This window comes from Nicotiana sylvestris, chromosome 6 (genome assembly GCF_000393655.2).
Source record: "Nicotiana sylvestris chromosome 6, ASM39365v2, whole genome shotgun sequence".
NCBI lineage: Eukaryota > Viridiplantae > Streptophyta > Magnoliopsida > Solanales > Solanaceae > Nicotiana > Nicotiana sylvestris.
This window is the reverse complement of record NC_091062.1, coordinates 174,873,239-174,886,278: the sequence shown is the minus strand read 5'-3', so window position 1 is coordinate 174,886,278 and position 13,040 is coordinate 174,873,239. Positions and strand designations below refer to the sequence as shown.

Sequence of the window (13,040 nt, the reverse complement as noted above, 5' to 3'; positions counted from 1 at the left end):
CCCACTTCGGCGACTGATATCATGAGCTTCTTTGGGTTGGCAGGTTATTATTGCTGGTATGTGGAGGGTTTCTCATCCATTGAGGCACCTTTGAATAGATTGACCCAGAAAGGTGCTCCATTTCGTTGGTCCGATGATTGTGAGACGAGCTTTCAGAAGCTCAGGACAGTTTTGACTATATCACCGGTTCTAGTGTTGCCTTCTGGTTCAGGGATGTATATGGTTTATTGCGACGCTTCACGCGTTCGTTTGGGTTATATACTGATGCATGAGGGGCGAGTTATTGCATATGCTTCATCAGTTGAAGATTCATGAGAAGAATTACCCTATGCACGATCTAGAGTTAGTCGTGATTGTTCATGCTCTTAAGATCTGGAGGCATTATCTTTATGGGGTGTCTTGTGTGGTTTACACTGATCATCATAACTTGTAGTATTTGTTCAAGCAAAGGGATCTCAATTTGAGGCAGCGCAGATGGCTTGAGTTACTGAAAGATTATGACATCACCATTCTTTATCATTCGAGCAAGGCGAATGTAGTCGTGGATGCCTTGAGAAGAAAGGTAGAGAGTAAGGGTAGCTTGGCATTCATTTTGGGAGGGGAGAGGCCACTAGCTTTAGACATTTAGTCCTTGGCTAACAGACTTATGAGGTTGGACATTTTAGAGCCCAGCCGAGTTCTTGCATGCGTTGTTGCTCAGTCTTCACTATTGGAGTAGCTCAAGGCTCGACAGTTTGATGATCCGTATTTGATGGTCCTCAGAGAGACAATACTACAAAGTGGTGCCAAGGAGGTTTCTATCGGCGAGGATGGTGTTATGCGACTCCAGGGTCGTTTATGTGTTCCTAATGTTGATATCTTGAAAGGGAGAATTCTATAGGAGGCACACAATTCTCGGTATTCCATTCATCCAGGTGCTACGAAGATGTATCGTGACCTGGGGCAGTATTATTGGTGGTGGCGGATAAAGAAAGACATAGTTGAGTATGTATCTAGGTGCCTAAATTGCCAACAGGTTAAGTATGAGTACCATAGGCCAGATGGCCTACTCTAGCAGATGACTATACCGAAGTGGAAGTGGGAGCGCATTACTGTGGACTTCGTAGTTGGGTTGCTGCGGACCTTGCGGAAGTTTGATACAATTTGGGTCATTGTCGATAGGTTGACCAAGTCGGCACATTTCACTCCAGTTGTGACTGCGTATACTTCAAAGAGGTTGACCCAGATTTATATTCAGGAGATAGTTCGGCTGCATGGAGTGCCTGTTTCTATCATATCAGATAGAGGCCCTCAATTTACTTCATATTTCTAAAGAGCCGTATAGAGTGAGTTGTGGACCTGTGTAGAGATCAACACCGCATTTCATCCACAGACCGACGGGCAGTCGGAGCGGATAGTTTAGATCTTAGAGGACATGCTCAGAGCATGTGTGATTGACTTTGGAGGGCAGTGAGATCGATTCTTGCCTTTGGACGAGTTTGCTTACAACAATAGTTACCAGTCCATCATCGAGATGGTTCCATTTGAGGCTTTATATGGTCGGCGATGTCGTTCTCCTATCGGGTGGTTTGAGCTCGGCAAGGCTAAGTTATATGGTACCGATTTGGTGAAGGATGCCTTGGAAAAGGTAAAGTTGATTCAGGAGAGACTTCGCACAGTACAGTCCAGATAGAAGAGTTATACAGATTAGAAGGCGTGTGATTTATCATTTATGGTGGGTGAGAAGGTTCTATTGAAAATCTCTCCGATAAAGGGGATCATGAGATTCGAGAAGAAGGAAAAGTTGAGCCCAAGGTTTATAGGCCCATTTGAGGTGTTGAAACGAGTTGGGGAGTTTGTTTATGAGCTTGTTTCACCTCCCAGACTATCGGGAGTTCATCCGTCTTTCCACATGTCTATGATCCAAAGGTATCATGCCGACTTGTCACATATGTTAGACTTCAGCACGACTCAGTTAGATGGGAGCCTGGGTTATGAGGAGGAGCCAGTTGCCGTTGTTGCTAGACATGATGGCCTATTGAGAACCAAGAGGATTTCTGCAGTAAAGGTCTAGTGGAGGGGGAAACCAGTCGAAGAGGCGACCTGGGAGTCCGAGGAGGACATGCAGAGAAAATATCCACACTTATTCAACACTACAAGTATGATTATAAACCCGTTTAAGGACTAACGTTTGTTTAAGAGGTGGAGAATATAACAACCTGACAGGTCATTTTGCTTTCTAGAACCCCTTTACTCTAAATAAGATTATGATATGTGCTTTTACTATTTTATGACTTGCGGGGATGGTTAGTTCGGGATTTGGATGACCTGGGAGCATTTCGACGCCTAATAGTGAAAGTTGGCATTTTGAGTGAATTTCATAAGTTTGGGTTGAAGTGGAGTTTTACATTCTAGGCACCTTTTTGTGAATTCGAGCTTGGGAATAGCTCTGTATGGTGATTCTGGACTTAGGAGTGCATCCAGGAGTGGATTTGGAGGTCCGTAGGTTGTTTCTGAGTCTTTTGGCAAAAGTTAGAATTTAAAGTTTTTGGAAAGTTTGACCGAGTGTGGACTTTTTGATATCGGGTTCGGATTCTAGTTCCTTAAGTTGTAGTAGGTCCATAATGTCATTTAAGACTTGCACGCAAAATTTGGCGTCATTCCGAGTTGATTTGATAGGAAGCAGACGCGTGTAAGTATTTTTAGAAGTTTTTGAGTTCATGAGTTAATCCATACGTTTTGGCATCCAATTCATGGTTTTTGATGTTATTTCGGTATTTCAATCATGCGAGCAAGTTTGTATGATGTTTTTAGACTTGTGCGAGTATTTGGTGTGGGGATCCGAGGACCCGGGTGAGTTTCGAACGTCCCGGAGGATGAGAAAACACTTCAGTTTTCTAGTGTTTCTTAGCAGCAATTGCAGGTCTCGCAAATGTGGGAATTTATTCGCATTTGTGAACCTCGCAATTGCGATTGAGCCTAACCTAGGGCAAAGTTCGCATTTGCGATAAGTTGGTCACATTTACGACCTCAGCAGATTCCGTATTTGCGACCTTGGCATTGGAGGCCCATTGTTCGCACTTGTGACTTTCGCATTTGCGATATAAGTGTCGCAAATGCGACATCTGAGTCCTGTGCACAACTTATTAATTGCGAGACTTAGACCATTTAGCTCATTTTCTTTCAACTCTTGGGCGATTTTGGGAGCTCTTGGAAGGGGTTTTTCACCTAGCACCTTGATGTAAGTAATTTCTACACAACATGAGTTAAATACATAGATTATGGGATATGAACTTGTGAGCATGTATTGATTACTTTGTATGATATTTTACTAGTTTCGAGTCGTTTGGCACCAAATTTGGGGATTGAGCACAATTCTTGGACAGGAAAGTAGGACAAGGTAAGTCTCTTTTCTAATCTTGGAAGAGGAAATTAACCCCATATGTGAATTAAACAAATATGTATACCTATTTGTGGGGGCTACGTACATACGAGATGGCGAGACTCTGTACGTAGCTACTAATTATGCTATTATCGGGGTAGTCTAGGACCCATATCATGTTATACTTGCAATGTTGCCCCTACTTGATAACTTAATTACTTAAGTCATATTGAAATTTATAAGAAACTTTGTAAAAGGTTAAATTTCACTTACTTGATGTTGTAAATGAAACACTTGATTGTTATTGAAAATTTGTGTTTCTCTTAAATATTTTCTATTTGTGGAGCAGGCCGAACACCTCGGTAGCAGATATATGCATCTACGGTTCGTGTTTTTCGACCCTCGGCAGCGCATAATTTAAATATTATGTTGGATCGGACCGTACAACCTCAGCATATTTTGCGCATGATAAATACCTTGAACTATTCATAATTGATATTGCTTAAATGCCTAGAGATGCAAACTGTTAAATGATGAAACTAAACTTGGGTTTTAATAGTTCCGAAAGAAGAATTTACTATTTCCTGTTATTGAGCTTTCAGTATTATTCATGAAATCCATGCTTAGTATAAAATTTTGATATACCATTGTTAGCCCATAGTAAGTATCAAAGTCGACATCTCGTCACTATTTCTTCGAGGTTAGACTGGATACTTACTCAGTACATATTGTTTATGTACTCACGCTACATTTCTGCACTTAATTATGCAGGATCCAAGGCATGTATATTTGGATACTAGTCTGGCGCACATATTAGATTCCCTCTACGAGACTATATGGTGAGCTTCCCTTCTGAGCCGTTCTGCAGCAGCCAGAGTCTTTCTTTTGTTTATTTGTTCTGTCTATTCCATTTCGGACAGTAGATTAGAAATCTTTTTTATGTTCTACTAGTAATCCATATACTTGTGATACCGGGTCTTGGCACATACTAGTAGGCTTATGATTTTGGGATGTATTTCTACGGTTATGATTTCATTTAGTTTCTTCGTTTTGATTATTTTAAAATATGGTATTCATTAAATTCTTTAAATTTAGGAATTTAGTTGTTTGAAAAACTTATTAAAAATGGAAATCACTAGATTGTTCAATGTTGGCTTGCCTAACAACGGTGTTGGGCGTCATAACGGCCTAAACTAGAATTGCATCGTGACAGTTGATGAGCTTGGCTCAGAAGGAATGCCAATCTTAACCTCCACCTGCTTCTGTGTACTATTCCCTTTATCTATATTACAAGAAGTAGAAGACTCTTTTTTGAAATGTAACATTGAGGATTCATCAAAGGCTACATCTGTGCTAGTTATAAATTTTGGTGCCATCGGATCAAGATACCATTGTCGGTATCCTTTCACCCCAGATACATACCCAAGGAAAATGTACTTTTTAGCCCTTGGCTTTAATTTTCCATCATTTACATGCATGTATGCAGGGCAACCAAATATCTTTAAATCAGAATAATTAGCAGGAGTACCTAACCACATTCCCTCTAGAGTCTTAAAGTTCAAGGGTGCAGAAGGAGAACGATTGATAATATAACAAGTTGTAGAGATAACTTATGCCCAAAAGACGTTTGTCAACCTAGCATTTGAAATCATGTAGCGAGCCCTTTCTAAAGGAGTTATATTCATTCTTTCTGCCACACCATTTATTTGAGGTGTCATTCTCACAGTACGGTGTCGAACAATTCCTTCATTCTTGCAAAATTCGTTGAATTTATCATTACAAAATTCCAAGCCATTATCTGCTCTAAGTCGCTTAACCTGTTTTCCTGTTGCTTCTCAATCAAAACTTTCCATTGTTTGAAATTTAAGAAAACATCACTTTTATTTTTCAGGAAATAAACTCAAATTTTCCTTGAATAATCACCAATGAAATTTAACATATACCTGGCACCACCTTTTGATGGGGTACGTGAAGGACCCAAAGATCTGATTGAATGTAATCCAAAGCAGCTTTTGTTCTACGAATTGCTGGAGATTTGAAGTTGATTCTTTTCTTATTCTCAAATACACAGTGTTCATAGAACTCCATATTTCCAGTACTTTTGCCACATAAGAGACCTCTTTTGCTGAGGATGAAAAGACCTTTTTCACTCATATGCCCCAATCGCATATGCCACAATTTGGTGATGTCAAAATCGGATTTATCTGATGTTGAAACTGCAACATCACCTGTAATAGTAGATCCCAATAAAGTATACAAAATATTAGATCTGCTTGCTTTCATGATCACAAGAACACCATGAGAAACTTTCAGAATTCCACCTTCACATGTGTACTTGCACCCAAGATATTCTAGAGTGCCCAAAGAGATGAGATTTTTCTTCAAGTGAGGAACATGTCTAATATCGGTGAGAGTTCTCACCACACCATCGTGAATTTTGATTCGGATAGTACCTTTTCCAATAACTTTGCAAGCAGCATTGTTGCCCATCAAGAAAACTCCACCTCCAATAGATTTATATGTGGTAAATTGTCACGACCCAAACCGATGGGCCGAGATGGGTACCTGATACCTTACTCAAGTGAGTACCAACGTAACGTATCTTTATTAATAGATCATCATATACACATGCATACGGGCCTAATAGGCCAACATGATCCTTTATAAACTCAAAACATAGGCCGACAAGGCCGTACAATCTTTTATGTACACGACATATGTCTACAAGCCTCTAAGAATACATAAATGTCATAAGGGTCGGGACAGAGTACCAATCAATACACGTCTAAATCATACTAACCAAACGAGCAACTCCGAAGCAAATAGAGTGCACCAACATCTTCCGCTGAGCTGATAGCCTACTTGGAGGGCTCTCGACCTGTCTATCGGGACCTGCGGGCATGAAACGTAGCGTCCCCAGGCAAAAAGGTCGTCAGTACGAATAATGTACTGAGTATGTAAGGCACATAAATAAATACATGAGATATGGAAGACATATAGAGTACATGACTCAACTTGTAAGTTTGAATAGCTTTGTAAATCATAAATTACTTTTAACGTCATGCATATGCTTATGAATGTCTCATGCATAGGTACATGTTTCATAATATCATCAGCCTCTTAGGGCATCCCATCATATCATATCGGTCACTGTGGGCAAAATCATCATCGTATACCAGCTGATCAGGTGGTGGTGCGTATATAACGCCATAACCTTTCCCATATCCCATATACATATATATACATACATATATACACGTATATAACACCATTTGAATACATACATATATATGCGTATATAACGCCATTTGAATACATACCCATATATGTGTATATAATGCCGTTTGAATCATATTTCAGCCACTGTGGGCAATATCATCATCATATACCAGCTGATCAGGTGGTGGTGCGTATATAACGCCGTAACCTTTTCCCATTCCATATACATATATTTACATATATATGCGTATATAACGCCATCTGGTCATGGGTCAATGCACATGAATGCAATGCATGGAAAGTACGTCAATAAAATTATTAGGAAGGTCATAAGACCACTTTGCCTCTTTAGCAATATCATAAAGTAACATCTTTTCAACTTTCGTATTTTTTTGAGACCCATGAACAGATGATAAAATATTATGACACATGGGAATTAAAGAACATAGATATTTCTATTACTTTTATGAGTAGAGTCACTTATGGAATTTGTGCATTTGCATGTTTCGTTCATATCGTATGGATCATACCAAAAGAAAGAAGGGATAGCCTTAACATACATGTTCAACGTTCTTGGTTTCAAAACCAAGAATAGATTTGTGGCTAAGAGGTTGGACGAATTGATCTAATTCAATGCATTTGGTTTCAATGCCAAAATAATGAAAATGAAGCCAAAGAAGCTAACGACACATTCTGCTCTTAGCATTTTTGAACAAGAACGTAAATGGATTTAATCTATTTAAACATTGAAATTTTCACTTGAATTGACAAGAATTTTGGATGAAATAATCTGCCTCAATATCCTTGGTTTCAATACCAAAGTAATGAAGTTTGAAATGGATCCAAGATACTAAATGGAGCATATGACAGATTTTTGGATAAGATTTAAGACTTAGTCTTTGAAATGAAAATGCTTATCTTATTTTATTTTGATAAAGCCTACCAAGTCTTGGTAAGACTTTAACTTTAAGTCTTGACACATGCAAAGAATGACTCATCTTATACAAAAGGAGTGGCTGCTACGTTCCCTCTTGGGTAATTATTAAATATTTGTCCGCTTATTAGTTAACCGGGTAATGTTTCGTTACCTGGTAATTAATATATTACCCGCATAATTTAAAAATTGACTCAACTTAATTAAATACTACTCTCTTTTAACAAACCTTGTACACCTTATTATCATGGCCATGTGGTACCTTGTATGGGTATGGTACTAGTGCATAAATATCGGGTAATTTAGCTCGGGCCGTATTTTACCCCAATATGCCAAACTTCGACAAAAATTTGTTTTCTTCGATATTACTTACCCTCTTACCTTCATGAATTTACTCATCACTTATAATCCCTAAATAATCTTTTCCTTGGACTGATGCCAATTACCTTACGACAAATTCAACGTAAAATACTGCAGGGTGCAACACTGTCGTAACTTATTACTGTGAAGCGTAACATCTCTGTAATGTAATACTGCGGGACGTAATATTGACGTAATATTACGGGGTGTAACATAAATAAATCCCGATTGGGACACATATGATAAGAACAATCGGAATCTAAAATCCGCTCATTGTTAGATTTGATACTATTATTAGTTGCTAAAAATAGGTCCATCGGTCTCATCAGCAGTTACACTTGCTTCAGCAATGTCAGTATTTTTGTGCTCATTTTTCTTTTCTGTATGCTTTCTTTGTTCTTCAACTTAAAGCGTTCATAAATAATATGGCCTTTCTTATGATAGTATTTGCACATGACATTTCTGTATATGGAACTTGACCTTGATTTAGGCCTCTCTCTACTTGAATCTTTCTTATTGGATCTACCTCTTATAATAAGCTTCCCCCTTGGTTCATACTAGTTTTTCCAGTAATATCTCTATCTATTTATTTGTTTGATTTCAAAATAGATTGATATCTTTATAAGAGATATTATCCTTTCCATAAAGTATAGTATCTCTTATATGTGGAAACAAGCAATAACACAACTTGATCCTCATCTTTGATTTCAACATCTATGTCACTTAAATCCATAAGAAGAGAATCAAAAGTATCAAGATGTGTAACTATAGAGGTACATTCAGCCATATAAAAAGTGTAGAGTTTTTGCTTTAGGTAAAGCCTATTTTCTCATGTTCTTTTCATATATAGGGTTTTCAGCTTTTCCCATGTGCCTTTGGCTGAGCTTTTTGTAGCAACTTCACGCAAAACCTCATTTAAGGGATTTAAAATAATACATGCTTTTGCCTTTTTGTCAATGACAACAAACTCATTGTCCGTCATTTTATCTTGCTTCTTTCCTTTCTGTGCAGTGCCATGTAACGACCCGACCGGTCGTTTTGCCTTTTAGAACCCCATTCCCTTAAATAAAACTCTCCATGCTTGCTTTAGCTAATTTATGACTTGCGGGGACGGTTGGTTCGGGATTTGGAAGAGTTTGGAGTGAAAATATGCCCATTTGATTCCTTAGGATTTTCTTAAAAAGTTAAGTTTGACCTTGGTCAACATTTTGAGTAAATGGACCCATATTCATGATTTGATGGTCCCGGAGAGTCTGTAGGAAAATATGGGACCTGGGCGTATGCCCGAAATCGAATTTCGAGGTTCCTAGCCCGAGTAATGAATTTTTATTAGAAATTATTAATCTAAAGTTTTTAAGGATTTAAAGAAACTAATGAATGATTGATTTCATGGGTATCGGGCTCGTATGTTGGTTCCGAGGCTCAGTACAGGTCCGATATATCACTTAAGACTTGCCAGCAAAATTTGGTGTCAATCCGAGTAGTTTAAGAGCGTTTTGGCCCGTTAGAGGAAAATTAAGAACTTGAAGTTCATGAGTTTGATTCATTTGGTTTTAGGGAGTGATTCTTAGATTTAGTGTTGTTTCGGGTGTTCCGAAGGTTTGAGTAGTTCCGTTTCGTGATTTCAGACTTGCCGGTATGTTCAGGAGGGGTCCGGGAGTCCTGAGCGTCAATCAGACGAGGCTCGAATGAAGTTGAATTTTTTTAGAAGAGCTGAAGCTGCTGTTTCTGTCAAAACCGCACCTGCGGTTGGTAGACCGCAGGTGCGAGACCGCAGAAGCGGTCCTTTCATCGCAGATGCGGCCTAGGGTAGGCCAGGCCAGGAACCGCAGAAGCGACTCTGCAGATGCGGCCTCAAGACCGCAGAAGCGGCCCCAGGTCTTTTAGCCTATTTCGCAGATGCGGTCCATTTCACGCAGATGCGGCCCCCTAACCACAGATGCGTAAATCGTTGAAGCAGTGAGGTTCATTTAATACGGGTTCTAAGTCATTTTTATCACTTTTTCACTCTTCCATTGGCGATTTTAGAGCTTTTGAGAGAAGATCTTCACCTAGCATCTTGAGGTAAGTGTGTTCTACCTATTTCTAGTTTAATAATCATGTCTTAGGTAGATTAAATACTAGTATTAAGGTGAAATCATGGAGTTAGAGCAAAAACCTAGGGTTTTAGTAAAAGTTAGATATAACCACAAAATTTGCTATGGAATAAATTAGAAATCATATATTATCGATCCTTAGATTATAGAGAACAACTTCCTTCGAAAAAATTTGGAATCTGGGCACGTGGGCCCGGTGTCGGATTTTAGGAAACTTGTGTTAAAGGTTGGAAAATTGCTTAAATAGCTAGAATTCGATCTTGTGAACCTATATTGACTAGTTCTTACCTCATTTAACTAGTTTGGGATCGTTCAACTCCGAATTGAGGGCTTGGACTCGTTCTTGGTATTAGAAGTGCACTTTGGAGCTAGGTGAGTCTTCTTTCTAACCTTGTAATAGGGAATTGTCCCCATAGGTGTAATAATTGAATTAGTTGCTATTATATGTGGGGGCTACATATGCACTAGGTGTCGAGAGTCCGTGCGTAGTGACTATTATGTTAAGTCCGGGTAGTCTAGGACCCAAAAGCATACTCTACGTGATATTCTTGTAACTTGATGATAAATTCGGATTCGTATAAATTATGTTGATTAAGGTAAATTAGACTAGAGGAACCTTATCTTGTTTGGTCTTTTCAAAGAGAATTTGGATATTCCTGTAAATAACCACTCCTCAGATATATATATTATTGTCTGCTTGTTGATGAGCCTATTTATATTTGACCACGTCGCATGTGTGATTTACGAGCGGGGTAATAGATGCATCTATGGTTCGAGCCGTTCAACCCTCGGCAGTGCACAATTTTCTTTTATGTTGGATCGGGCCGTACGTTGCTCTAGTTACTTGCGCATGCTTTACTTAGTATTTCTCTGTGGACTGAACTTCATATATGCCTTGAAATGTAAATGGATACCCATGACATTATTTGAAAAAAAAATTGTTATTCGTTTCCATAAAACGTTAATGAATTGTGCTATCCATGCTTATTATAAAATTTTCTCATATTATTTGACCCTAGTAAGTATAAAGTCGGCCTCTCGTCTCTACTTCTTCGAGATTAGATGGGATACTTATTGGGTACATATTGTTTATGTACTCATACTATACTTCTGTACTTAATTGTACAGGATCTAAGGCAGGTGTATCTAGCTATCAGTTTGGTGCGCATCCTTGAGCGGACTTCGAGACTTCTACGGTGAGCTGCTTCCCTTCCATGTCGTTTAGCAGCCTGAAGAAGTCCTTCTTATGTATTTTTGCTATCTATTCTATTTCGGACAGTAGGATAGTGTGATTCTTTTATATATTCTACTAGTTGCCCACAGCTTGTGACACCAGGTCTTGGCACACACATTGGTAGACTGTATTTTTTTGGGGTTGTATGATTATTCCGTCCTTACTGATCATTTTTGATTTTTATTTCTACTTAAAGAATTATTTCAACTAATTTGGTTAAAGGTAAATGAAAGTTATTTAGTATTTTCCGCGTTGGTTTGCCCAGCAAATGGTGTTGGCGCCATCATGACCTATTATGGAAATGGGTCGTGACAACATGGTATCAGAGCACTAGGCTCACGTAGGTCTCACAAGTCATGGGCAAACCTAATAGAGTCTTGTAGATCGGTACGAAGACGTCTGTATTTATCTTTGAGAGGCTATAGGGTATTAGGAAAACTACTATTTATTCATTTCCTATCGTGCAGTGGTTGGTATACTAAATCTCTCTCTTCTATTCTCTCACAAATGGTGAAGACACGCACGACTGATGTTCCAGGCCCAGGCGGAGCTGCTCCCCCCGTTGTTAGAGGCCAAGGCAAAGGCCGGGGGAGGGCACTGGCTCGTGGTAGGGGACGAGGGCGTCCCAGAGCTATTCCAGTAGTACCACCAGCAGATCCTGCGGGAGATCCTATTATCAAGGAGCAGGGCGAGGTGCCCGCAGCTGAGCCTACCCCGACGGACTTTATGACAGCACCGGGATTCCAGGAGGTCATGGGCCGCATGCTACGGTTCATGGATTCTATGACCTAAGCTGGTTTATTTCCAGCAGATCCGGCTACATCACATGCGGGAGGGGGAGCACAGACCACTAGTGCTCAGGCTTCCGGTCATGCAACCGCAGTGTATCGGACTCCGGGTGCACTACCTGCAGGTGGGGCTCAGCCAGTTGCTGTAGTGGTACCCTAGCCCAGGCCAGCTGCGGATGGCGCTCCGCAAAAGTTATTGGATATATGGACTAGGCTTCACCCTTCTATCTTCGGGGGTGAGCGACATGAGGATGCCCAGGACTTCATTGACAGGTGTAGGGACAGACTGCACAACATGAGGATATTGGAGTCGCATGGAGTTGACTTCACTACTTTTCAGTTGGAGGGCAGGGCCCGTAGATGGTGGCAGTCCTATGTTCTTGGCAGGCCAGCAGGTTCTCCTCCCCTCACCTGGGTCAGTTCACCCAGTTATTCTTGGATAAGTATATTCCACCCTCTGAGAGGGAAGAGTTACGATACCAGTTTGAGCATTTTGAGCAGGGTCAGATATTTGTGACCGATTATGAGGCAAAGTTCTCTGAGTTGTCTTGCCATGCACTCATGATACTTCCCACAGATACAGAGAGAGTGCGGATATACACCCCGGTATTCGAGCTAGCATGGCGAGAGGTGGAGATGGGTACTGAGTATCAGCTAGTGGTAGAGATTGCTCGCAGGATTGAGGGGTATCGCTAGAGGGGTAGAGAGCAGATTCAGCAGGTCAAGAGGGCCCGGTTTTTGAGAGAGTTCAGAGGTGCCCTAGCTAGGGGTAGAGGTCACTTCAGGAGGGGTAAGCCGAGCAGGCCCCCGTACTCAGCACCACCCCCCTCCCCGAGGTGCTCCAGTAAGGCCTTATTTTAGTGCGATGCCGGAGAGTTCTTACCGCCCACCATCTATTCAGGGTTCCTCCGGCGGGTATTCTGGTCATCAGGATTCTTCCAGTGCTCACTTCAGTGCCGTGCCAAAGAGTTCATATCGCCCACCAGCCATCTAGGGCTCTTCCAATGGGTACTCAGGTTAGCAGGCTCATACTTCAGGGCAACAAGAT

The 13,040-nt window shown here is 40.5% G+C and overlaps 1 protein-coding gene across 1 annotated transcript; it reads left to right on the top strand.

The window, feature by feature from the left end:
• Positions 1–1,711: 1,711 nt before the first annotated feature.
• LOC138871713 (uncharacterized) lies at positions 1,712–2,053 on the top strand. The gene has a single exon (XM_070149611.1). It carries the CDS (start codon positions 1,712–1,714, stop codon positions 2,051–2,053), a length of 342 nt encoding a protein of 113 aa, XP_070005712.1.
• The last annotated feature ends 10,987 nt before the right edge of the window (positions 2,054–13,040 follow it).

Excerpts from the sequence above, each read along its gene's own strand:
- LOC138871713 (XM_070149611.1), top strand. The coding sequence starts at position 1,712 with ATGGTGGGTGAGAAGGTTCTATTGAAAATCTCTCCGATAAAGGGGATC.